This window comes from Phasianus colchicus, chromosome 4 (assembly GCF_987193195.1).
Source record: "Phasianus colchicus chromosome 4, bPhaCol1.hap1.1, whole genome shotgun sequence".
NCBI classification, from domain to species: domain Eukaryota; kingdom Metazoa; phylum Chordata; class Aves; order Galliformes; family Phasianidae; genus Phasianus; species Phasianus colchicus.
Window position 1 is genome coordinate 26,666,139 of NC_143439.1, and position 27,917 is coordinate 26,694,055.

Genomic DNA, 27,917 nt, shown 5'->3' on the forward strand with positions numbered 1-27,917 from the left:
TTATATTTAAAAACTAGCAGCAGACTGAAAAAAAAAAAAATAGCCCACACCATAAAAATATGTTTGCTTCATTACCAAAAGCTTCTGGGTTTTGGTATCTTTTTTTTAACACATGGGGGAAAACACCCTTAAGGACAATTTCAGTATGTGAAACTAACTTTTAAGAGCTCTGAAGAGAGTGAACATCTGGTTCATTACTTGCAGCATATATAAGGCTTGTTAGAGCTTAAAGCTTTATATTACTTGTAGAACTGGTGATCCAGTCATCTGTTCTGAAATGAAGGAATCCTTTCAAATTATTGTAGGAATCCAGACTTCAAACATTTAAGTAGTGTTTTAATCAGCCTCTATTGGAAAACCATATAATAATGAAATCATTAGTTTGGAAAAGACCTCCAAGCTCACCAAGTCCAACCACCAGCCCATCTCCACCATACTCACTAACCATGTTCCTCAGTACACATCTCCATGGTTTTGAACACCTCCAGGGACACAACCTTCCTGGGCAGCCTGACCACTCTTTCTGAGAATAAGTTTTTCCTAATATCCTGAACTTTCCATGGTATAGCCTAAGGCCTTTACCCTCTCCTCTACCTCCAAGATATCCAGAACACTGTATACAAGGTGAACACATGTACTATCAATAAAAATCTGTCACTCTCTCACACATTTAAAATAGACAGACAGATGTGCATGTAGATTTCCACCTTCTGACCTGAAAGACCTTCTTTGTTACTTTGTTAATGACCACTCAGTGTTTTGCTACTTATCTTCTACATAGCTAAATGCTGGGTCTACACCTTGCATAGCCAGTTGTGGGCGATTTGCAGTACTCAAATGTGCAAAAACATGCTACCAAACACCACTATTTTCTATAAAGTCAGTATCTGGTTTTGGTTTGTCAGGGAAGAGGAGGAGGGCCAGCAACTCCATCATGAGCCAGAGCAGCATCTATACCAAGCTGTGTCCCGCTCTCAGCCAGCTGCCTGTAGACCTGCAGCTCTGCAGCTTGATTAGCTGGTGACTATCACCCTGTAGCCCTCCATTAGTGCTCAATATCCTTCATTTAACACTTGATGAAGGACAGGCTGACCCTACCGTCCAGAGATACCTAGACAGGCTTGAGAAGTGGGCCCAGGTGAACCTCATGAGGTTCCACAAAGCCAAATGCTAAGTCTTGCACCTGGATCATGGTAACCCTCACTATCACTACAATCTGGAGGATGTAGGGATAGAGTACAGCCCTGCCAAAAAAGGACCTGGGGGTACTGATGGATGGCAAGCTGGACAAGAGCCAGCAGTGTATACCCCCAGAAAGCCAACCATATCCTGGGCTGCATCAAAAGAAACATGGTTAACAAGTCAAAGGAGGTTATCCTGTTCCTCTACTCCATGCTGATGAGACCTCACATGCAGGACTGTGTCCAGATATGGATCCTCAGTACAGGAGAAATGTGGGCCTATTGCAGCATGTCCAGAGGAGGGCCACAAAGGTGATCCAAGAGATGGATCCTCCCCTACAAGGATAGGGCAAGAGGCCTGGGGCTGTTCTTCCCAGAGAAGAGAAAGCTCTGTAAAGGGTTGCACAGAGAGGCAGTAGATGTCCCATCCCTGGGACATTCAAGGTCAGGCTGGATGAGGCTCTGAGCACCCTGAGGTAGATGTAGGTGTCCCTGTTCATTGCAGGTGAGTTGGAACAGATGGCCTTAAAGGGTTCCTTCCAATTCAAACAAATCTGCGGTTCCATGATTCTATGATACTGGGAGCATGCAGTGGCATTGCGCCATTGCAATCAACAGAAAAGATACTTAGAATTATCTCCCAGAGGAGGAGAAAAAAAGCCTAAAGGAATTTGAAAAAAATGACAGTCATCTTATATTCTATTTCAGATTGCTGGATTGAGTTTTTTAATTAATAAAAAGAAAACTCAGAATAATCTCAAAAAGGCCCTTATTTAAGTCTGGGGAAATGGTACAGTGCATGTATATTGAGTAAGATTAGGAAAAAACTGCAATAAATTCATTGGGCAAATTTTGGAAAGGAAATGAGGTTTTGTCATTTGTTATATAAAAACCAAGTTATGTGGCTGTTGCTATGGTGACAACTTGTTTGTTACACAGCGGAGTAAACTGAAAATTTGCTGCTTGAGAGCGCTTCAAAGTATGTACTTTTCCCCCATTGTTTCAGGTAATTTTTATGAATGTTTAATTTGCTGCTGTTTGGGAGGGGTGGAGGAAATGCCCAGCCATCCCCCAGCTAGGTATGAATATTTTAAACTTTATGAAATTGCTGGTAATTTAGAACTTGCCTTCTGAAATTACCTGGCAAATGACCGCAGCATCATCCAGAAGTAAAAAGCAATGAGGTGTGCACAATTATCTTCTAAAGCTGGAGACACACACATACTTAGGCATGAATTTAATTACAGTACAGGTAAATCGGTGCCTTTTTAAATCCTGCCACTGATGAGGATGAAAACTATTTGTTGTTGAAACCACAATAAAATAAAGGCCTGAAGTGTTAAGTTATAAACTTATAAATAGAAATAGTCTTGAAAAATAAAATCCAGGTTTGATTAGTATGATGATACATTTCAAATTACATTTTCAAACAAATGTAGTTAAATGAGTGAAGATAGCTGCATGAATATTCTTAAAATGGCTCACATCTTTTCAGCTGCTGTCAGTAAGGGGCAGATTTCAGCTAAATGATTTTTAAAAATTTAAAATGACGCAGGCATGTTTGAAGGGTTGAGTACTAGTTTTAATAGAATTTAATCAAGCCAGTCTATCGTTTGTGTAAGTCCTTACTGAAATAAATGTCCCTATTAAGCCCCCACTTTGTTAGTCTAAAAACCCTTGCTTCTAATTGTATGTTTGCAGACTGACTGAGGCTTCAGAGTTTGTTAATTACATACAGAATACAGTATAAAAGGTATGAGACCACTGTCAATATGTTGTTGTTACTTGAGTCTGAATTAAGAAAATATAACTGCTTTCTGGTTTCAAACTCTATAGCTTTGTCTGTACTTGAATACTGGCATATTATTTGCTCTCTTGAACAAATTAACAAGTCAGGCTTCTTGCTCCCTTAACCGGTAAGGCTGTAAACTGAGAGAAACCAAATACTTCAGCTAAACAGAATGGAAGCTGCCACCAATGAGGTATTTCTTTTCTTGAACTAATCCTGTTAAAATCAACATGGCTACATTATGATGCCATTAAGCAGAGGAAGATGAGGTTCCCCATGTGCAAAATGTTGTCAGTATCATGTGATGTTCCATTAAAACATGGAAAACATTAAGGACACAGGAAAATTTTGTTAGGAAATACATCCATGAATTCTATCAAAGCAATCAAAATACCCCAACAAAAGAAACCCAAAAGATGTAATCTGACATGTGGTTTATCTCTATATTGAAATAACTCATTATTTCAAAGCAGCGTCTTTTTAAAATAAGCAGTGTTCCATCAGTGCTTTCAAATCAACCAACACAGCATTATAAATTAATGCAAAAGATGCCAAAAGGCCCCTTAAGTAGAAAACGTCAACACACAATGTTAAGAAAGAGATTTACAGAAGAAGTTAAGGTCTCCAAGTCCCACTGAAACGCTTCACATCCCATGAGCCCCTTAGGACATCTCAGTCCTATCCTATTGTTTTAACAGAGTCAGATTTGCTGGTAGAAGTGCACTCTCCTTCAGACTGGACCGAATTTATGGATATGGGCAATCTCTTGTCCACCCACACATGTCTGCTGAGCATGGGGCATGCATGCTGACCCAACATCACACGTTGGAGGAGGACCAGACCCATTCTCACCTCTCTTCCTTTCCTGCCAAGGTTCAGCAGAGGTCTCAGATCAGCACATGATGTTACGTTACCATATGTGCTGCAATACCTCTGCACAGGAGGATGAGCTAAGGACAGAGTGTCAGCCTTAATTGGAGTGAGCTGTCATAGCAGAGACAGGCTTACATGTTTGAAAGTCTGCCACTTGGACATCGGAACAATCACATGCCAGAGCTCCTTCTTTCTCTACAGATAGAACAGATTAAACTCAAATGATGAGGTTAATGTGGAAAGAAGTGGTTTTAGTTAGGACCACAGGAGACAGGCTTTTTAAAAAAAGCTTTTCGGTTAACAGCTGATTCAAGCAAAAGGAGTACTTCATGTTTCCAGGGAGAGAGGGAGAGGCATGGAACATGCACTTACGAGCGACTGAGAGTTTCTCCCTAAGACTCCTTAATAAAGGTTTCATTAGTAAGGTATTATATATACACTTAAGAAAACAGTAGAAGCTGATGTTCATAACAAGTAGCAGTTGTGAAGCTGCATTACAGAGGAAAATTGAGAATTTAAGGTATATTGGAAATCCTGTCCTCACCAAAGTGGCAGATCTGACAAAAAGCTTTAGCTGAATCCAGACCAATGGCTGCCAGTGCTTGCTGGGAGAGATTCCGCCCTTTGGAGGAGTGCATTAACTCAGCTGCGGTCTCTCAGAAAAGAGCCAGCTCACCCTACTGACACCAAACTGCAGCCTTGGAAGGGATGTAAAATAAATGGGTAAGGCTTAAGGAAGACCAAACAAATCCACTCACTGCTAAATGATACGGATTTACACTTCACTGACAATAGCATTTGTTATTTTAGGAGAGCTTACTTCAAACTTCTAATTTGCTCATGGAAAACCCTGTAATTGCCTTACCATTTGTGTTGTTGAAACACAAGCAGGATGGAGAAGCTTGTGATAAGTTTGAGGGAAGCAAATTGGGAAATGTAGCTGAGCTTCCCATTTTGGTTTAACCTATTTGGATTTCAGTTGCACTGCCAAGCAAGGACAGACATCTGCAGCATACTGCAGGCAAAACAGCCTCATGCAGGCATCCTCCACTGCTCCATTGTTTTACTGTGATTTATCGCTCCATACGAAAGCACTGCTTATTGTAAGCATCAAAAACTCAGTGCTGAAATGGGTCATCTCCAGGCCTGATCTAAAGTGAGAAAGAATTGTAGAAGCTGGGTGAGCAGGTAACATCAAGAAATACTCCAAAATAAGATTTCTGTGAAGTACTGAGGTTTCATGTACCACAACACTCCCTCTGATGTGTGATGCTAAGAGCCTGGCTATGAAGCCAATGATGGAGCTGGTTGGGCTGATGTACAAGGCTCAGCACAATGCATGCCCGATATATTCAGCCAGAAAGACAGCAGCTGAACTTTCAGCTGCCTGCAAAGCCTCTTCCCCAAGAACCATCCTGATTTGTCTCAAGCCTTTGAGTCAGAATAGCCAGAGACGTTACGTAGTGAGTGACTTCCCAATATTCTTGATCAGGAATTCCCTGGGTAGAAGACATTAGACATAGCTGGACAGCACGCTCAAGACTTTTGGGGGAATGAATTCTTAATGTTAATAAAGAAGAATAAAAATATTTTGGTATCTCTTTGAGAGGATATTCTCATTAAGACTCATTAAGACTTGAGAGGATATTCTCATTAAGACTACTACAGATCAGGAAAAAAATGCTTCTGCTCTTTATACCTTGCTTCCTCCTCCCACAGACAAGTGATTTGGCTATACCTAATTAAAAAGAAGAAAAAAGTGGCATAAGCTTAATTAAGATTTTAATTCAGTTACAAAGTACAAGAATAAATCACTACAGACCTGGTAGTGACAATAAGAAAATACAGTGCCTATTCATCCTCTATAATAGAGATAATAACAAATGAGGAAATCTGGAGAGTAGAAAAGAATGCAAGAGCTTCTGCCCCATTGCCTAACAGCAGTACTCAGCTTGTTCTGGTAGCATAGGGCAAGTATTTTACTCTAAGTAAGTTTTATCATCTCTCTCTCAAGCCAGCAAAAGCTGAAGTATTTATTTCTGACTGGAACTTTAAGGTCCCGATGCTCCTCTAATTCACTTACCCTCTCATTTCCACGTACAAATCTGGATCCAAGTGCAGAAAACCTGGCTTTCTCAAATAGAATTAGGGATCCCTAACTATAGTGCTAATGAGATCCAGAAGAACTGTTGGAATTTTTGATGGGTTTTTGGAACATGGAGACATTCTTTGGAAATATGGCACGAAACAGAGAAAATGTGACACCTTGGATTTATTTTTTTTTCCCAAGCTTTCCTCAGTGTTTAGCAATGATTATAATGACAAGAATGAAAGACGAACTCTTCTCAGCTATATGGATCAACCATTACAAGAGGGATGAAAATTAAGCAAAGGCAACCAATCTGCCCTGCAGAATCTTTTTAGAAATGCTCATTTTTCCAGATCAAACCAATCAAGATCTGAAGTAGATTTCCACATGAAGTTTTCAGTTCCATATCCTTCTTCAGAGGAATTAGCATGGTGTTAAAAAGGAGAAGTGTGACTGCTTTATTTTAAGGGCCACTTCTTTCTTATGCAGGATGCTTAATATATTGAGCAGTATGCAAGAATCATTTCTCCTGGTAATATTATTAAAAAATAATTATACTTGAACATTAAAAAATGCTGCAGTAGAAGAAAAAACATTCTGAATTTACAATATTGCATTTCAAGGACTAGAAAGGAGAAAAAATATATATAGAACTAAGTAGAGACAAAATCATCTCCACCCTCACTCATCTCCCTCGTCATTTTCTCCACAGTAAATGGCAAGTTTTAAAATATCATGGTCAGAGAACTAAAGGCCAGGTCTGAACTTGAGTGAGTACCACGAAGGACAGGCAGACTGGTGGCTTAAAAAGGCAGTTTCACAGGGCTGCGGGCAGACAGAAGACATTGGCACAATATGGGATGCATTTGCAATTTAACTTCAATAGGCCGTTAAGCTCTTAACCACATTAAGCATATCCACCACTGCTGGCAAAACCTTTCATGTCTTCCAATGTGCCACTGCAATGTCTCCTGCTCCTGGCTGGGCTCTGGGGCCCTGCTGGGGACTCTGACCTCTAAGCAATGCAGTCATCCTTTTCCTACCTTAAAGGCAAATGTGTGCATGTGTACAAACATTCAGAATTATAAACACCCAGATTTTTTTATTTTTTTTTACTTTCCAAAAGTAAATATTAGTAAATACTAGCATCATCCAGCTAATATTAAGAGAGAAGGATAAAGCTGTTCTCCCCCAGTTGTTAATTTTACCTTCTAGTTCATCTGTCTTGCTTTTAAAATATTAATTCTTGCACATGATCCTTGCTGATCAGAAGTCAGTTCAAACCAAGCAGCGGATGAAAAATTATAATCCTGGACCACTGTGATATTGACAATGTTCTCAGATAATTCAGCAATGAAAGTGCTGTCCCTGAATTGTGACAATGCTATTTTAAACCACATTTTTTCTTGAGAATCAGCCGAGCTGCAATTTCCATCACACGCTGTCTGTCAGCTGAATCACAAATCACAGTTGGCCGGGCTTTTCCCCCTCTTTTCCTTGTTTAACGGAAGAAAAAGAAGCAACAGCAGAAAGAGGAAAAAATAGCTAAATAAAAGCCAAGGCTGGCCTGATGCCAGAAATGGGAACTACCAAATTCTCCTCTCTTTCAGTCCCCTCTGATGACACTACTTTCATTTCCTCAAAAACAAGCAGCTCCACAAGAAACCGGTTCAGCGATGCCTGGTTCCCTGCAGACTTGCCCTGCATGCACACCATAGGACTACAGTATCATAGAATGTCCCAAGTTGGAAGGGACTTATATGGATCATCGTGTCCAACTCCTCACTTCACATAAAACCACACAAAAATCAGACTGTATGTCTGAGAGTGTTGTCCAGACACTTCTGGAACTCTGTCATGAATATTCGGTCTGTGATACAGCCTCTCCTTCTGAAGAAACACCACTACATCATCTTCTACCTACCTGCCTACCTCTTTTATGAAACTTGGAAAGTACAATCTCTCTGAAACCTACTTTGCAGAAAAACACTGACTCATGGTGACCAGCAGCCAGCACACTGTGCTGCAGCCTGTCCCCTTCAACCCTGTCCTGCACTGTTGACTTCAAGCAGCAAACCAGGCCAACACATGGGATGCTTTTGGGCAGAGTGCAGCAAAAGCTTTTTGTAAAAACCTTGACCAGAAGTCACTTGTGCTTCAAAATGGCTGGTGAATGCCACTACCACAGGATAGTGAATGCTTCTTAAGACAGATAATGGCATTTTCAACAGGTGGGCTTGGAGACTTAACTGGAGGATGAGACAGAAACAACTGGTCAGCCTCAGAAGAAGCACGGCCATTTTAGATAAGTGTGCAATTGCATTTTCAACATAATTAGGTGCCTAATTGTGCACCCAGGCCTCACTGGTGTATTTGCACATGTATCTAATTATGATTTATCTAAAAGCTCTGTGGCCAGAATGCCTAGCTCTCCAATACAACAGAAGCATTCATAAAAGTTAGAGATGAGTTTGAGGGCAGAGTAGAGAGGAACAATCCCCTCCATGTGCCCTGTTGGCCACTCCTCTGTTGATGCAGCCCAGGACACTTGTTGGGCTGCAAGCACATGCTGCTTGCTCATGTGAAGTTTATCACTTACTAGGACCTCTAAGTCCTTCCTGGAAACAATCAAGCTGACTAAGCAATAGCAGTATCACTGTAAGATGAGTGTAGTGCTGCACAAACTGATCTGAAAAAAAAAAAAAAGCAAAAATACCAGGAAAAAGGTTTGGATAAGCTTAATAGTTGAAAATTTTGAAGTTTGTTACTTCACTGATGAAGTCAAAAGAAAGCTGCCTTCTGTAGAAAGCCCTGCTTGCAACTAACATGTTTTAGTCTCCCAGTGTTTAGAAAAGTTGGGTTTTGGGTTGATTTTTCTTTGGCCAAGCTTGACATTCTGGTCTACCCAGAAAGCAAAACGTAAAATTTTAATTTGTATGAACTGTATGTAACCATTTTGCTCCAATGTATGTGAAAATGAGGTGGTTGCAGAGATTCTGCAAGACAGATAAGAAGAACAGTGTGGGAGCCACACTCATTCTTTTGCTGACACAGGCATTAGTGAGGCTCTTGGTCAAACTGCAGGAGTAACAGTGCAGTTCCATTCTCTCTCAGTCTCAGATAAATTCTTAGTATTCTCTCTTATGATTATTCAGTTGCCTTTTAACAAGAAACTGACTCAACAGAGACACCACAGAATTCTCAGGACCAACAAAGCTAAACAGCCACGCAGTCAGACCTCTTCATATAAACACCCCTGTGAAAATGTGTATTATTTCCTTGAGTGAAACATTTTTAACTCACACTATCTAGTCATTCTTTATAGTTGTATGATGTCAAAAACATTTATTGCACAAGCAGAGATCTGTGTTTCTTTTGCCACGGACAATAAATCTTTAGTGTCTTCTCTTGATACGCATCACTCCACTTGATCTCAGGAGGCACTCTACATCTCTCTTTCCCTCTCACTCTTCTAGCAAGGTCACTTTCCAGAGATGAAACAACTTTTCCAGAAGGTATAGCGTTCAATAATTAATATCTGCTGTTAGTCCCTTCCCAAAGCAGAGCTTTGAAATTAAAGCAGGCTCATCACTAGCTTACAGCTTGAAGAATCCTTAAAAAAGATTTGAGTAGTATGTCTGGAAAAAATCAGCCTCAAGAACTTAAAATACATAGGACTGAATTCACCACTAATATAAACAGATCTATATCCACTTGCACCAGAAGGTAATTCAGCACTTCCTCTCTCACCAGTCATCATTATCTTACTACTTGCCTGAGAACACTGACATCCAAATACATGTAATAGAATCTGCCATTAATAGCAAAATAGAAATACCTCCTGTTGCTTTCACTATTGCATGTAGAGGTTCTGCAGTAATAATAGCACAATGATAGCCACATACTCAGGAAGATGTCTCTTACTGGAGGCTCTGCAGGACAGACAGTGAATCATAACCAGAGGGACATACCCTAAGCCAAACATTCTGGTGAATATAGAACATGGTTTCCTGTGGTTGCTGTTGTGGTCTCTTCTACCACTTATTTTATAGCTGCCAACCTCATTTTGTTAGGTGATGTCCAGTTAAAGAAATAGTTGACAAAAACAGACAAACAAAAAACTACCTCCAAGCATGTACTGAAAATAATGGTATCTTTCATATGGACGAGATCCACATTAAATGCTGTCAGTGGGAGAATGAAATTCATTGACCAGAGACAGGTTTCAGATCAGGAAGCCTTGGTATCTTGTGTCCCTATCCCAAGTTGGTCTTTTAGAGAGGTGAGGAGGAAGCATGCCATCTCCTTAGAGATTAACTAGTGAAGATGAGATAATCCAAGGCTGAATCTCCATGGCAGCTTTTTATTGGATTTGATTTCTTCTGGTCTATGTACGTTTATCTACTCAACACATACCTTGTAGCTCTTGCAGCTGGTCCAGCAGCCAGACTAAAAGTTCATTCATAGCTGCCAGGGTGCTTCACATAACACTGCAAAGCTGGGGCACTCACACTGGCCATGCCTGTCCTACCTTGAGTGCCTTTGTCTCCATACAGTTGACTCCTCAATCCCATAGGATCCAATCCACTCAAAGATGTGTGTGGTCCTGGGGTATGGGTGCCCAAGGAGTAAAAGCAGGAATGGAGAAACTGCTAAGGAGATATGAGTTATCTATTCCAAACTGCTGAACAATCTTCCACTAAAACAATTTTGAAAGTCGTTTATCTCACAATTCAGTGAAAACCGTGTGCATGCTAGGGACATCAATGAGGAGTGGAGTGGCAGGTGCTAATCCCTCTGGCAACAGTGACAGGACCAGACAAACATGGATGCATTCAAGGTCAGGCTGGATGTGGCTCTCGGCAGCATGGTTTAGGGGTTGGCGACCCTGCCCATGGCAGGGGGGTTGAAACTAGATGATCTTTCAGGTCCTTTTCAACCCAGGCCATTCTATGATTCTTTGATACTTGGGCTCTGCAGAAGGCTGAAGTCCTTACACCTCCAGCTGAGTTATATCTGACAGGGACCAGGAGGGACAGTGGGGCAATCTGACTCTCAGTGGTATAAATTACCCTTTGACACTACTACAGTGCACTGAATATTTACATACAAGTAAATTACACACGTGTACACACACAGAAACCCAGACACAGAGAGTCAACATTAGATGAGCATCTAGTCAAATGTCCCTTGTTTGTCTAGGCTAAGAGGAGTGTGTGTGTGAAACAGAGGATGACAGGCTGCAATTATTCCAATGTAGTACTTGTACACTGAAGGAAGGCGGCTGGGAGGAGGTGTCAACTGCAGGTCATTAAGGCTGACAAGGGCTGCAGTCAGCTCTAGCAGCTGGCCCTCTCCCAAGTGGGCTGACCAATGGTGCCATCACCTTGTCTCCAAGGAGCCTTGGAGGCACATGACGTAGGCCTCATAGAGTGAGTAAAGGAGATAGGAATAATGCTAATTGTTGTTCAGAGCAATCATAAGCAGAAAGTGCCACAAGCCACAATATTCTGACACTAGGCAGCTGATGTCTTTTATAAATACATATGACTCTGTATAGGTCAGCCTAGTCTGGCATATGATTTAACTTCATTTTATTTTTCTGCTATGCATAGGGTAAAATCTCTGTCCCTTAAGCTCCATGAAAAATGTTTTTTATTGATTAGACTTTTCCATGTACCAATGTGGCACTGCACCTGTGTTGTGTTAATACAGGGAAGAAACGCCAGCATTTAAAAATGGTACCTGATTCTGTTTTCTAATGAAGAGTTGACCCTGATACTGCAGTAGGACCCCTGGTAGTGGAAAGTGACACCAAGGAGATGTTACATTGCTATTTACATGCACTTGATGGAACTATGGAAACAAACCTATTTACGTCACTCTTCTCTTGGGCCAAATGTGCTTGTCTCTGCTTTGAGAATTGAGGCATTTTCAGCTCTAGCAGTGGAATGTAAACTCTTTTACCCACATCATTTACCCTTCTTTTTCTGGCTGTTGTTCACAGGGCTCACTAGAGGCATCTCTGCTTCCCCCATCATATAAATGCTTTTGCCTTCATTAGTTGGTGTTCACATCATCTCCTAAAAATTGTCAGATACCATCACTGACCTCATTCTTTATTACATCGTCCTCCTCAGACACTGTAACCCTTAGAAACCTGATGGCCTTTCTCTTATGTCTTAATTACCACCCCTGTCACTTGAAGGAAGCCCTGCTGCTTTGGTCAGAGCAGCCTGCCTTTAGCAAACCTGCAATTCCAATGTGTGGCAGTGGCCCAGTTGCTAGGCCACTCAGCTTTTGAGTGGAAATCAAGAATTAGCCAGTTGGAAGACATGCTTTCTGTTTCTCTTGTACCTTCCTCCTGCTTTGTTCACAGTCTATTCCATAGCTTCACTCCAATCAACAGCATTTATGTCTGTGCTATAATCTCGGTGGAGACAGCAGACCGGAAAGCAGCCTAAAAGAGATGTCAGCTGTTTTCAGTCTGTGCAAACCCCCATCATCCTGGCTGGGAAAGAAAAGGAGGGTGGGCAGACTTTTAGGTACCGTGAATTGTCCTCATGCTCTTGGTAAAAATGTGCATAGTCCAGTTGGGAGCATCTCCCAGAGAGAACCACTGCACTCACTGATAGAACCATCAGGATACATCCATGGATACATACATCCTTGCTGGTCTTCTGTGCATGATATGTACTAAGACAGCTCTCACCCTTGTGCTACTCTCTCACAAGTAACCTTCTTCCCTAGTATTTCTTCTTACAAGATCAGGACTTATGTTCCACTTAACTAGGCAGAATATTAAAAAAACAACAACCCAAAATGCTATAATACTCCAGAGAAGAGAGCTCACAGCCACTCCACTCACAGTAACCATCTTAGTGGTAATTGAAAGGTTTCTTTCTGCTTATCTTCCTTAAACTATTGAAATGTGTTAAAACTGAATTGTGAAAAGCCTAATTCAAAGGTATTTTTCAGTACTACAGTTACAAGTTGTTATCAAAGTGGCAATTACAGATACAAATCGGCAGCGTGCACAATTAGTTGACTTTTAACATGTGGACCACCTTATGAATTGGATGTAATGAACAACTTTGCAGCTGAAGATCAGCTATATTTACTACTCCTCAGATAAGCCTTGGAGAAAACTTAGAAGTCCATCCTGAAAACAACTGAAATGTGGAGATGCAGCACTTGGTGACATGGTTTTAGTGGTCACGATGGTGGTGCATTAATGGTTGGACTAGATGATCTTAGAGGTCTTTTCCAACCATAGTTATTCTACGATTCTGTATTTTAGGAATCAAAAACAGAATGCAAATGCCATCACTAGGGGTTGGCCATTGTGGGGACTTTCCAACTAGCATCACTCAATGCAGGCTGAGTGTAGAAAGGCTGGATGAGCTGAACCAGAGTACTATGCTAGTAGGTCATTGGGCTTCTCAAATACTTGTGACACAGACCTCTCAAATCTTTAAAAGACAAAATTAAAATTTCTGCTTGCAGTTTGAGCCACTGTTGTAATGCTTATCTAGCAGACAGAACTGGCTTTTATTCAGGAAAAATATGTTATACTTGGCAAGAATTAAGCACGTGAAATTGTATAAAGCACTCTCCAAAGCTCAATGGCTTTGTGCTGTTGATTGATTTGGCCCTGACTAGGAGAAGTGCTAGACAGATGCAATTGGCCTTGATACTCCCAGGGTCAGTTCCACAGAGATATGAAGGCATACAATCAGTTTGGCAGAAAAAAAAAAGGATGAACAAGTTTTTGTTTAAGTAGATCTGAATGCTTTTAAATGCGTCTACCCCCAAAAAACAAATGCTAGGAGCAGGAAGGACTTCCAAGGAAAACAAGCATGACTCTTCAATGTGCTGTGATTTAAGGGGGTGCAAATCCATGGCACCATGTGCACAAGTCCCTGGTATGCATTTGCAAGGCCAAATGTAGTGAAATTTGTTCTTTCTTGGATTTTCTTTCTCTCCTCCAGAGTGTAGAGGATACTTTAATAATTTAACTAAGGATAGCTGTAATATATATGACATATAGGAATCATTCAAAGGGTAGAGTCAGTGACAAATATCAGGATGGAGGTAACATTACGTCACTTCTTCTCCAACTAACACCAACAGAGACCAGTAGTTTTTGGTCTTTTTTTTTTACTGTGCTAACCATACTGCACTTCTAATGCAATTCAGTTTGAGAAATTAAATCCAGATTTCACAGTTTCCTAGATCCAACAGAAAGACAATCCACTGCATCTTCCTAATCTTTTACATGCCCTTCTTTTCTTTTTGTTACCAATGTTGTTATCAGAGGGGAAAACCATATTTTGTTGACATCGTAATCTTAATAAAATGCTCCACCAAGTTCATTAGCCACCTATGATCTCTGACCATCTGCTTGGGATACATCTATCTCGTATTACCAAAGGGAACTGATGTCTACTAATGCATGGCAGATTGGTTGTTGGGCCTGACCCTGAATATCATTATGAAAATGACTGCAGAAATAAAAGGTCATTCCCATCAGCTGCCTGAGCCTCAAAGTGGCTATGAGAGGGCAGACGCCTTTGTTTGTAGCCATTTTTATTTTATTAATAAAATTATATGCATGACCTGCAACTACTTGGGATTCAACTGTGGTAGGCACTCGAAATTCAAGACAGTGACCAAAGTTCTGCAGGAGTCCTCACTCCTGCAGAATGCAGACAAATGCAACAGTCCACACAGGTGGGGAGCGAAGCCAAGAACAAGGCCAGAAGGCAGCACTGGAAGAGGAAAGGAAGCAGCATGGACAGAAGGACATGCCCTAAAATCTAATACCTCTTTCCTGGGGTAAGCAGTTGTATCTTACTGGCAACGCACAGCATTTATATGATTTAGAGATGCACTACAGTTTGTTAAGATGAGAGGATGTGAGGTTTGCTAGAAAAGTCCTTCCTTGGAACTGAAGAAACTTTCGGTTTTTCTGAAAATGTTAAGCCCTAAACAACTGACTTTTTTTTCTGGGATCATTTTCTACAACTTCCTAAAGATACCTGTCCATCATTTTACAACCACTCCAAATTTTAGCAGGTTTTATAGCATAAAATATCACCTATCGACTTGGGCACAGAAAGATACGAAATGCTCTACCAGCTGACATGTACTTTCCATCTGCATCTACCTTCTCTGATCGTACAGTAATGTTTTGCATGCTGTAAGAAAATTTGCATTTCAGACCATCAAAGGATTTCTGTTGTTTCCAGTGGAAAAAATGTAATAATGAAAATCCAATCCTCTTTAATTTCATCAAACTGATTCCTATTGGAGAGTTTGAATTATTAGGTGCAGTAAAAAAAAAAAAAAAAAAAAGGAGCAACACTGTGGAAGAAAACTAGAAATAGAAATGTGCATCAGAAAGAAAGTAATCCTTATATACGAATGATCAATGCAGAGCCCTAGAGTAAAAGCAATGCAGTGGTAATTGAAGTGCTGTCCTTAGTGGGTTATGTTAAACATTCAGAGGCTATAGGTCAGTGAAACTGTTACTTATCATCTGGTTAGCTGTCCGACAGAGGCTGCTTAAGAAAGACAGCAAGCTTAGCTCATTTAAATTGAAGTGATTGATTTTCATTTAGCATTTGTCCACCATGGTTATCAGAAATTGCAAAATTCATTTCAGAGTGACTTAAAAGGAACAGAATCATATGTATCCATATATATTTAGTGACACAAAGCAGTATTAATAACTCCACTGCTCATAATTGAATTAATTTTTTTAAAACTGCATTTAAATTACATGAAGGCTGTGACACAAGACATCAAAAAGCAGCACATTCAATATTAAAATTAAATGTTAAGGCTGAGGGCATGCCATTATGTCACACTACTGGGGGACAAAAATCAAATGTATCAAGACATTCTAATTTATGGATGGATGTCAGCCTGAACTTTTAAGTGTAATGGGCTTTGGCAACGTATGGCACGCTTGCTTCTTTTAGTAGGTAGAAATTTCCTCTTGAGACAAAACATGCAGATGAGGATCAGAGGCATATGTTACTTGAAGGCATTCCATGAAGATTTTAAAGCTCAGTAGAAAATAGTACAACTTTTGCTTACAACTCAAAAGCTTATTATTTTTTTTAATTCTAAATGGATCTGTACTTCACTGTGGACTTAAGAAATGCAAAGATTAATTTAAAAAGAAAAATGTTATTTAATTCTGGGAATGCAGTAAAAATATCAGAAGAAAAAAAAATTCTTCTCTTTTTCTGCACTACCCATTTGTAATAGTCACATTCAGCAGAAGTCCTTTCAAACTTTTTTATGCAATCAGTGTCAAGATTATGGAGCAGCTCCATCACCCTGCCTTCTTTTTGATAATATCATATTAAAACTAATGAGAAGATTTGCACACATGAAATTATTAGAATATGCAGCTGTTTTCAGGCTTAGTGCCACTGTTGTTATGATGCAATGACAGTATCTGGGTGGAGCTGCTTATGCACACTTGGTCCTCAAATAGCTATAACCAAGCACAGCCTCATAATAATCTCATTTTAAGTGAATAGATAACTCTGAGGTCCAGGCTGCCACAGATACCTACAGGTAACACTTCAAAGTGACACATAGTGACTCAGTTTCTAAAAATGCTCTTTTCAAGATGTTTTCTCAAGGCTTTCCTTTTGCTTAAAGAATTAGAGCTCATAATGTCAAAGGCAAAGGTAGCCTATTTCTTTTCCCAGTAATAGTTTGAGCCTCCCACATCACTCTGACTTCAGGTTTCCTATCCCGGATCCCCTCTCACACCTGGTTGGTTGATTTCCATCATTAGTCGTCTTTGTTGATATGAAGTATTTGTACTGATTTTCTCCAAATGGCAATGAAGTCACAGTCTGAATCTTATTAAACATGCCAGACCACTGCTGAAAAGCGCTGAAATCTTCCATTTCTACAGCTATGGAGAATCCCATCTCCAATGAACTCTACCACTCCTAATAATCATTTTGAGAATGAGGGCTAGAATGAGTAAAGCATTATTTCTGCTCCAAATAAACTCTTTTCATTTAGATGTTGTCAAAAATGAAAAGTAAAGGAGCAAGGACACAACTATGGGAAATTCTTCACTGATTGTGCATGAGCCAATTGGATGCCTTTTCATCCACATGTAGTGTTTATATTGCCTACAACATACTTTCCAATTGTTTTAGTTCCTCCTCCTTAACTGTGACCCTCCAGAAAAGCAAATGCAGAACTATGTCAAGGAAACACAGTCATTAAAGTCATTTCATCCTTGGATTTCAAATTTGTGATGAGGTGGAAGAATTGGTGCCACTGTTCGAAATCAAATTCTGACCTCTTCTTCAGTCTGCTAACAAGAAGCATTTCCAGCTTTTTGACAAACTCTCAAGACATCACAGCAATGGATTATCTGCCAGATCAATGAGGCACCTTCTTGGGAAGTCCACTGTTACTGTGCTGTTCCTGCTCAGCAGAAGCATCTCAGATGCTAAGTGAAAATTTGCAGATCAGCTCAAGTGACTGCTGAATGGCTAATACAAAGCAGCATTAATGCTCACAAGTCCCAGTAGTCCAAGTGGAGTTACAGAGGTTGCTCAAGAGGAGGAAGATCTTGCAAGAGCAAGAAAATGGAAGATGAAAGCCATAAATCTTCCACAATTGGGATCTTGTTAGGAAAATAACTGAGCAATTAGTCAAAATCTATTCCTTTTTAAATACGCTAGAATTGCTCACCAGTTAATTCCAATGAAATTCAAGTCGAAGCAGAAAGCCACAGTGAATCTTTGGAAGTTGGGTGCATTTATGGGATGCCCCTTTGTGGTAGTGCAGTAGTAATGCATCACTACTAAAGGAAGACTGGATGCAATTTACTGCGGGAAACGAGCAAAAGTTGTGACTAACTGTTTAAAGAGGTAACACAATATTCAGCATGGGCATGATGAAAAAACTTTCAGCCTCTTGGCTCTATTTTTGTGTATGCGATGAATGATATAATGATATATGTGATTAATGGTATAACAATCATCTGTAAATGGTAGAGCTACAGAAATGTACAGTGCAGTTTGCATCTACACAAAATTCAAGTGCCAGGTCTCTGTCACGGTGTTTTCTCGCCTAGTTTATATACTCAATCCATAATTTAATACTTCCTCCTGCATACGGTATTTTGGTAAACATCAAAGCAGTGTTATGGGATTTATCACATAGTTACATAGCTGCAGCTATGGGGAGTTACACCTCTATTCATTCTGACTGTCTAGCAGTAACTTGTTTAAAAATAAAAAAGGGAAGAGTGAAGGCATGAACCTAAGCTCCAGGAAACTGTGAAAGATAGAAATGGTTATGTTTCTGTTTGAGATCCGTAGGTGTCTTCATGGCCAGAGGCACACAACAACACGTGCTGCACATTTGTTAAACACCAATCTTATGCAAATCTGCATATCAGATATATCCATTTGCAAAATAGTCTAGTTAAATGGCATATATAATGAAAATGGCTACAAAGACATATGAATGTAGAGGTGTACCTGTTTATTATGTGGAAATGTAACCTGTGTGCATTGTGTTTTTTGATTTTCATCAAATATTGCCGGAGAGCATGTGATGCCTCTGCATCCAAATGTTTCTTACTGCTATTTGTATACATCCATACATATATATCTGCACTTCATACAGAAATATACGTAAGTGTAAATTGTGTGAATGTAAATATAAGATATGCCATATGTCCCAAAAGTCCCAAAAGAGCATCTGATGTTGATGTGTAGACAGTATGTTAAGGATCTTCCTAATTAATAACCCAGATTAAAACCTCTTGGCAATCAATTAAGATTAATGACAGAAGTCACTCTCTATCCCCCTGCGCCCGCATATCGGGCTGTGAAAACCCTGGGTCGTGAAACTTTAATCCTGTTATCTGCTGCCTTCTCCATCTGAAAAGCCTACAGATTAACAGAGCAGACATTATCGAATTTACAACCAGCCGCTCGGACAGCTGCCCTACTTTCAGCAGTTAATGGAAAAGGAACTAATCTGGTTAAGAGCATGGGACTAGTTCATAAATCTGGGTGCACAAGACAGTTAAAGCTGTCACGTCTCTTCTGGATGGCAGTGACTGAATTAACCTGTCGGCTTTCTTCCTGCTTCATCTTGAAGGTGATCAGTCTTTCTGTAAGCTGCACTAATGAGACACTCAACATTCACATAAACTAACATTCACATTCCCTCCCTGTAAAGGCTGTGTCTAGGCTGGGTGTTGTTTTATGTCTGAGTTTGGTTGAATACAGACAGTATTCTCTTTGGTGGAAGCCAGGCAGTAATCAAATATAACTTTTTACTGCAATCTGCTCCATAAGAAGTTGTGTTGAGGAATTAAGGAAACCATATTCCCCCTTTCAAACTGCAGAATGAAACAAACGATGAGGGACATTGAGCTGCAAAATGAAATGTTTTCTTCTTAATACAGCATGGAGGGGGCCAGGGGTGGAAAGAATGGTAATGCTCTTTGGGCTGCTGGAGATGGTGTTTGACAGCTGTAGCGAATTCACATGACTTTCCCTTTCTTAACAGACACTCTCTCTGTGCTGCCAGCACAGCTCGAGTTACAGCAATGCCTGATGGGGTGTATCTTACAAGGCCTAAAACACTCATCTGTTTCTAAACTATTAAAACCAGCAGGAATTCCTCTGGCTGCACACAACATGGGGGCAGCTCCACTTTTTAGAATGCTCTGTTAACAGTCATGGCATCACCAGAGGTGCATGCTATGCTTTGGCATGGCACTGCTTCCATCAGACCATCACCCACCTGTACAGCTGCTGTTGTCTTGCAGCAATGGGAACCATGTAGGCACTTATTTCATTCATAGAAGTGTTTGTACTCATACTATTGAGTTCTAAAGGCTCATCTTAAAAAAAGCAACAGCTCTCCTCTACACAAAGGCAGGGAGTACCAAAGTGACTGCCTACACCTATGGGAAAATATTCTTATTTTTCACAATACCGGACATCATTGTCTTTTCATAAAGATGACTACTACTGCTTTTTCTGAAACCGCATTCAGTGCTTCACTCATAAGGATGCACTGCTTTCTACTGGAGAGCAACCTCTGGATTCAGTCCGAATGGGCCAGTTTGAAATTACTGCACTTAAAATGTTCCCTTCCATTTTCTTTAACAGTAAACTTAATATTTACCAATAACCTTATTCTGGAAGTTTAGGAAAAACACTGGCTCCAGTTTCAGTCTGCACAGACAAATTCTTGCTTGGAGAAATGTCAGAAAGCTGAAAACATTTAAGAAGAAGAGGTGCTCTTTACCTCTCTTCTCATCTCACTTTATAACCAGTTTTGCATTTTCCAACCACTGCAGCCATTCGGGAGATCCCAGATAAAGATAAGCAATACTTTATGAATTCTTGGGCTTATTTTAAAATTGTTAGCCAACGTTTTCTTTAGTATCATTGCTTCTACATCATTCCATATTATTACTGAATTAAGAGCTCAAGTGAGCAGTATCCCAGGGTAATACAAATTGCTGCTAGATGCATACAGTTGAACTCCTCATTGGTACCTGTTAAAGCATGGTGTAGAAGTGAAAGTTGGGGTTCTCATAGGCGCTGCAGTTGCTGTTTGATCCAAAACAGTGAGCTCACTCTCAGTGAAGGGACTCCCAGCCTCAGCCTTCTAACAGTTCCTTTTATACTCTCTAATTGACAGACTGAACGAATGATTTAATGTTTTCTGCCTGTGCCCAGAGTAGAAACTACTGAACAAACACAAAGGGAATAGCGACATGCGCCTCATCTCAGAGAATATCATACTGTCAAAGTCTTTTGAACTGTGCATTTGTGATGCTAACAGAATTACAACACAAAATACGATTCTTTTGCATAACGTAGAGACGCACGCAAAGTAACATTACATTAAACAGATGTTCCAATGAATTCTGCAGCCATTACTACAAATTCATCTTTGAAGCATGTAAATGCTAACAGGTTTAAAATTATATATATGTGTGTGTATATATATACCTTTTCTTAGGCTTTTTTGTAACATCAAAAAAGCTGGAAATGCCCTGTAGCTCTACTATAGAAACTTACTGTTGAGTGAGCTATGGATTTTTTTTTCCTTTTCCCAGCCACATATGTTTATATTCTGACTGTGCAAAATCTTAAGTGTGACTGTCATGGGCCATTTGTAGACTTAAAAGAATTTTGTGCAAATTACAGCAAGCAATAAGGTTATACTAAGTATTTGAGGAACACTAATGACAACCTATAGGTGCTAAACCATAAATCAGAAAACAAACTGAAGAATTTTTCTAAGAGAACAGGTCCCTAATGCTCACATTGCAAACCACTGCCAAGTTTCTTTCTCATACAAACTCTATGTCAGAGGTGTTTCAGTATGGAAACAAGGACAGATGCTCCCCATGTATGCATTCAAAATAACATTAAAAATAACATTATGGGCTGAAGGTTGCCTAAAACCCTTGGTCAGTTAAGTGGTTTAACAAGCTACCCTAGAACTACAGTGATTCCTTATTTTTTACCCCTTACATAAAGAAAAGAAAGCATAAATACGAGTAGGAACATGGGGTAATGAATCATTTATAAATTATCTTGTTAGCAAAGAAAACAAAACATTGCTTTGAAAACAAAATAATCTCCTGCCGCAGACTCCACTATGTTTGATGGGAGCCCTTCAAAAGATCCATGGCTTAATGGAGGCTGTTTGTGTGGGGACTTCGATCCGTACCTGCTGTCCCCTGTCACTCCCGGGGAACTCGGCGGCAGATGTTGCAGCGCTAAGTTGTCTCTGAAGTGGCTCTCCGTCCTCATCTCCCCACCACAACAGAGTCAAACTATATTAGATCTCTTTATTTGTGCCCGAGGCATGTTTGGGAGCGCAGCTGTGTCCACCCCCAATCTACCTTTAGTGTTTCAGCCCCCAGGCGGCAAATGGGAGACCAAAACTGTTCTGCCACTCTCAACTACATCTGCTGACAATCCAGCCGCCTCGCTGCGGGCTGCCTAGGACCTGTGCAGATGTCATCGACAACCTGCTAGCTCACACCTGTACCGGTGTCCCCAGTCTCACTATTGCTGGCTGAAAAATGCATGGCTCCAAGGACTGCCATCCGTAATCAAAGCTCCTTCACTCAGCTGCATGCAGCCTCTGACCAGGCCACCCTCGGCATTAGCTGGCAACATGGAAGAGTGGGAGACGGGGGAGGAGGAAGATTTGCTTTGATACTTCATGCTTAAATTTCAATTACTTGATCAAGGTACTGAATTCAGCAGTGAATTCTTCTGCAAATGGGAACTTCCTAGCCAGTAAAAGGAAGAAAATAAAAGATCTGCTTTGCTGCTGTTTGCCATAACAGTGTTTCCCAGTTAAGTGCATGCACATGTGTATTTCACTGTACACACATGTGGCTGCTCATCATACCGACTTCAACTCACCAGGGGAACAGCATAGGATCTGCAGCCAGCAAATCATGAACAAGGGAGGTGTATTTTTTTTTCTTCTGAGATACAAAATACTGAGCCAGGCACAAATAGCATTCCTAGAGTACTACAAGTCACACCTTAATGATCATTATTTTGGCTTCAATTCATTCATAAAAATTCTCTTCCCCTTTTCAGTAAGGTTAAAGAAGGTTAGTGAGATACTTCTCTGTTTTTCATAGGCCAAGATGTTGGTCAGTGTCATTCTGTCAAATCCAGAGAGGATGGATGCCTGATTTCTTACTGGGCCAAAAATTACTTCCCTGGTAGGCCAATTTTCCAGTAATTGCCATCCTTATGGCCAGAAATCCTCAAAGCAGAGCCTGACTGACAAGTGTAGCCTGTTCAGTAAGGCCACATCAGGCATCAGTGTTTCTATTTACATTGAATTTATCTGTTAAAGTACTATAAAGTACTGTATATTTTGCATGAAAAATTACTACCGTTCATTATTCTGTAACATGAATAATCCATTCAAGCAGTAAACAACATGCAAACATGAAAACCAGAACACTAACACCAGTATCTGATAGCCATACAAAGAGTATGCTTCCTATCTCCAGCTCTCTGCGATTTGTCATTCTGCAACTTCCAATGCATGCCCTTGTCCTAGATAAATCCCTAGATAAAACTTTTTCTTATGTGAGGACAGCACCAAACATCATCCATATTATCAGGCAGATAACCTAAAGAGTGATTACCTCTCTTTCCCTCAGAAGTAACTCCTTCCCTTTAACATCTCTAATTCTTATGTTGTCTTTATGGGATATGTTGCAAAAATAGCAAATCTCACACACTGTTGCTTTAAGGTAACTGAGAATCTGATCTGCCATGCCCATCTGTTGGTGGGGCAGTGTGTTGAGAAGAAGTTGCCATCTCACTTAGAGGAAATAGTTTGCTCCTACAGCTCTTCAAATGTGTCACACACAGGAATGCGCATCTTTCAGTGTCCATTTTTTACAGTGTGCATTATTTTTTTCTCTTGTGCCATTCTTTTTACTGCAGTGCTTTCTTTCATTAAGGCCATGGAATTACCAGTGTTCAGCAGCTGATATACCCTGGCTATAATATGCCTCTATTTTGCCCACCACAATCAATACATTCATGCTGCACAAACCTCATCTCCTTGTTGTGGCCGCATCAAAGAGACTCTGTCATACTGTCTTCGTAACAGTGCCCACAGTGCATCAAGTCGACCCTGTGGCAACAGAGCAACAGGACTCTGAGTATGATAAAGCCAACCATATCTCATTTATTTCAGTATATTCAGTTCAGCTGTGTAAGACGAGTAAGGCACACAAAGTCCTACCTTTAGTAGGTAGGACTGTACTGAAGACTAAAAAGCTTACCTTAATTGGTGTGTACCACTTCTCCTGAATGACTGGTGAGGTAGGCTTTGGTTTAGGTGGTTTCGGATGAAAAGGTTCTTCTGGTTCTTCTGGGAGTTTCACCACAGCATTTTTTGCTTTTTCTAATCGAGCCCCTTCTTCAGTGGATCCTTTGTCACCCCAGCGAACCTAAATAAAGCCAGAGTTTAGATGTAAATGCAATGCAGGCAAATGACCAGGAAACTATGGCTGAAAAAGTTTAAATTTGGAAGAAATTCTGAATTAACTGGCGAGTAGAAAATGTTCACTCCTCCTTTTTGACAACAAGCATCTTACTTAGATTCATATGTGATTTTCCATCTTACAAAGACAAATAATTAAGAGAAATACTGAAAGAAAATCATATCATGCACCACACAGACTGCAAAGCAGACAGGAAATCTGATTTATCCCACACCTTCACCTGACACTGATGAAAGCCTCAATTTTAGCCACCCCAGATTTACTAACACAGTGTGCTTCCTGAGAATCCCAGTTTAGATGGAAGGTGTTAATTCAGCACTACTGAACAGAAACTCAGTGGTGCTATTCAGAGACTTTTAAGTAGTTCTCCATACTGGAGAAAATATAGATGAAGCAGTCACCTGCATAAGTAAATGTGTAACATGTAACGAACTGTAAGTATCTATATCACTGCATTAAGAGCACAAAACACACACAAATGGTTGGAAGGGGATGGAAACCTGGAGTATTGCTGTTGATGAGACAAATGCCTATTTCCACTTTTCTGGAAGGTTCTAATTACCAGGCTATATAGAGAAAGTACAGAAAAACATCTTTCCTCCAAGAGAGATGATTTTTGCTATGGTAATCTTATTTCTTACTGTAATTGGAAACATGGTGCAGCAATTATTTTTGCTGTATCCTACAAGCAAACAAGCCTAGGGAAGACTCTTAATTTCTCATCCCAAAAGAGTATATAAAAGCGATGGCTGGAGCTTAAAAGTTCTTGGTAAAAGTGGCCCCAATTATGTTCAGTGCAAGACTTTCTGCATCCTGCCTCCTCTTTCAAGCTAGAGTATAAAGAGGATGTGATAAACCAAAAGGCAGCAAATTAAGTTCTGACAGGAGATCTTGCATAAACGTGATGTTTATGCTGGTGAGTCATGAAATTGCTGACTGAAAAAAGCAAACTATTCTTACAAAACTCCACCTACGCACTTTTTTTTTTTTTTTTTTTTTTTTCCCCAGGGATCTCCTAACTAGATATGCCAGGCATGAAAAGAGATGAATCAAAATAAGAATAATTGAAGAATACTCACCCTTCCCCTCAGGGAAAGAATTAAGAGCATCACTGCAACTGCTTGGTAGGTATATGCCATTTCTATCTTGCTGCTTGTCAACTCAAACACTTTTAAAAAGGGCAGAAAAAACAGTGGGATGCAACAAATCTCCCACTGCAAAGGGGTATAAGATTGTTTTGTAAAAAGAAATAAGCCTGAGTTTTCTTTCTGCTGCCTGGACAGAGGAAGAAGACTGCTCCAGGTCTTGCTAGGGACACCATACTGTACTGAGATCACTATGCAGTGGGGTGAGGGAAGGCAGCAGCCTGCTTTCTTTGTCATCTTTAGTCCCATATGCAAAACATGCTGATAAAGAAAGTGAGGGAAATATACAGGCAAGTCATAGTCTGCCCTCTTACAAACATACAAAATAGCCTGGAAGAAAATTTTATCACCATCACAAAGAGTCTGTTAACACTGTAATCTCAGTGTAGAGAATGAGAGCAACAACAGAGCTGGATTTGGTCCATAATGCTACATGTCACCTGTGTAAAACAACAAAAAAACATAATTTCCTAGAAGGGTTATTGTTTTGAACCTTACTGTTATTTTGGATTTCGCCACTTGGCTTGCTTAGAGATATCCTTTTTTCACAGGGGAGTCTTGTCTCTACAATATCAGAATGGGCTTTCATGTCCAAGTAGACCCTGCTGAGTCATTAAAATGCATCTGTATCTTTCACTGTGATCAATGGTACTTTTACAGTGTTTTTTATGAGGTTGTTAAAATGTATTTTAAACACCGTTAAAGCCATTTAGAGATACATGGTAGATTCCTTACTGATGGAATGACCTTCCCCTTCAGATTTAAATGGCTTCACCAGAAGAAACCAGAATTTGTAGATTCTGACAACACAACTTTGACATTAAACCCAATTGTCTGTAATGAGTAAGATCCAGAAATGATATCTTAAAACTTTGAAGCAATGTCAGAAGACAAATCTAGGAAGAGTGAACACCCTGGCTACATTATCATGGTCTGTCACAGGGGAGCAAAAGTAATGGGGGAGGAAGGAATGCCCTGAAAGAGAAGAGTAAGCATAGAGAAGTAGGGAAGGACTGCTGAGTGGAAATGTAACAGTTTGTTCTCTACTTTTCTCTGTCTAAGGAAACTGCCCAAAAGTCAAGCTGTTGGAAGAATGGCAGAAGAACAGAATGCAGAGAAGCAAGAAGAAAAACCACATAACCCACATTGCCATATGAACTGAAAACACTGAAGAAAACGTAATGACTAGACCATCCAATTTTTCATTGGCCACGGAATCCACTGCCCTCTCATTGTCAGGTAAGGAATAACCTCTCTTAGACCTGTTTACTTTCATCATGCTCTAAGACAGTGATAAGTGCAAGGTGCAAACAGCTGGAAACAGGCAGTTAAGCCAGCATTCCCCTCAGCCCCACTATTATACGTCCCATGGAACAGAGGAAGAACTTCATATTTAAGTGCTGTGACATTTAAGGTGAGGTGACCAGCCTCCAAAATAGCTAAGTACTCCCAGGTTCCAGAGAAGAACAGAGAGACAGTTTCATAGAATAAGGGACCTTTCAAGAGTCTGTGCTGTTAGCAGTTTAAGTTGACTTACATCTATACGTCTTTGTTCCTACTACAGATAAAAACGTTTTCTAACTTAATTATTAATTTATCCTCCTTTCTTTGAAAACAAAATACTGTATATTTGCCATGTGATAAGAACGCATTTCTTAATGCTAGAGATACTGTTTGTGTTCATTGAATATGTATCAGATTTCTGTTTCATTTGACAAGATCCTCTGTACAAACTGTAATGATATAAACCCTGAAACCTCTTTCTGGAGGCTCATTATGGCTCCTTTGAAAAAATCTAGGCTTGTTATTCTTTATGTTGGAAAGCACTATACAAAATGGTTTCTGTTTCTGAAAACTGAGGCTCTTCTAAATTAGCAGTTCTGAATTGCTGAAGGAAACATGTATAAACAATAGAACTTTAAACTTGCACATTCTTCTGCTGCATTTCAAAAGAACTCAGGCAAAGCCATTTCTTAGGCTGATACACTTAGAGTTTGATCAAGAAATAACTATATGGCCTAGGTGGGAATTTCAGAGACAGTTTCCTAGATTAAACTTAAAGACAGAAAACTGCTTTGCAAATTCCATAAAGGCTGACTTGACTGTAAAATCTGACATAAGGACATGCCCATAAGGATGCACATTTTCATTCTGTTTTAATTAACATGATGCTATCATGTCTCTTCAAAGACAGGCACTGTTGTCGCTGTGAGTTCCTTTGGGATCAAGCCTCTCCTTAGCGTCACCATTGTCAACGCATTTGGCTGGCCCACAGTTGGAGGACTTATGTTTCACTGTAATTTCTTCCAAAACATTCAGAAAAGGCTCTCACTCTCTCCTTCTCATTAGCTTGATGGAAAGAGCATGTCTTCAAGCAGCTATTTAAAGTTCCAGTCAAATGGAACTAGAGAAAGCTGTTCTTTCATAAGCAGGGTCAAAATTATTTGATAGGGTAAAAATGTTATAAGGCTTATGTCATTGGAAAAGAAGCAAACATTATACCATTGTATTTCCAGTACACTTTCAAAGTCTTTGTTTCCACCACTTGCAGCCTCAGAGACCTTGTATTTCAGTGAGTTATCATCTTTATATTGTACAAACCTCCATCCTTTTAATTCCTCCGACTCCTCGTCCACCATAGTAGGAAGCATCCACTGTGGGCCATTTCTTGGCAGGTAAGGGTTCTTGTTCCTCTTCCTGTTAATAAATTAAAACACATTTGCCTTTAAAAGATACTTATTTATTTACTTATTTA

The 27,917-nt window shown here is 40.0% G+C and overlaps 1 protein-coding gene and 1 long non-coding RNA gene across 4 annotated transcripts in view; one reads left to right on the plus strand and one right to left on the minus strand.

Moving 5' to 3' along the window:
• Positions 1-27,917, minus strand: part of ANTXR2 (ANTXR cell adhesion molecule 2) — a 99,682-nt gene that overhangs the window by 16,246 nt on the left and 55,519 nt on the right. Inside the window, exons 14-16 of the mRNA XM_031596641.2 lie at positions 27,764-27,859; positions 23,796-23,963; positions 23,564-23,644 (exon numbers count right to left, since the gene is read on the minus strand). Of these exons, the coding sequence (XP_031452501.1) occupies positions 23,564-23,644; positions 23,796-23,963; positions 27,764-27,859 (345 nt within the window). The remainder of the gene's footprint in view (positions 1-23,563; positions 23,645-23,795; positions 23,964-27,763; positions 27,860-27,917) is intronic.
• On the plus strand, positions 1,955-27,798 carry LOC149918140 (uncharacterized). 3 transcript variants are annotated; one of them, XR_016465965.1, is made up of 4 exons: positions 1,955-2,187; positions 25,026-25,141; positions 26,225-26,401; positions 27,714-27,798. It is a non-coding gene; the product is annotated as an uncharacterized LOC149918140 (long non-coding RNA). The 3 variants fall into 3 exon arrangements; XR_016465963.1 differs by lacking the exon at positions 27,714-27,798 and having other exon boundaries at positions 26,225-26,861; XR_016465964.1 differs by lacking the exon at positions 27,714-27,798 and having other exon boundaries at positions 1,955-2,160; positions 26,225-26,861.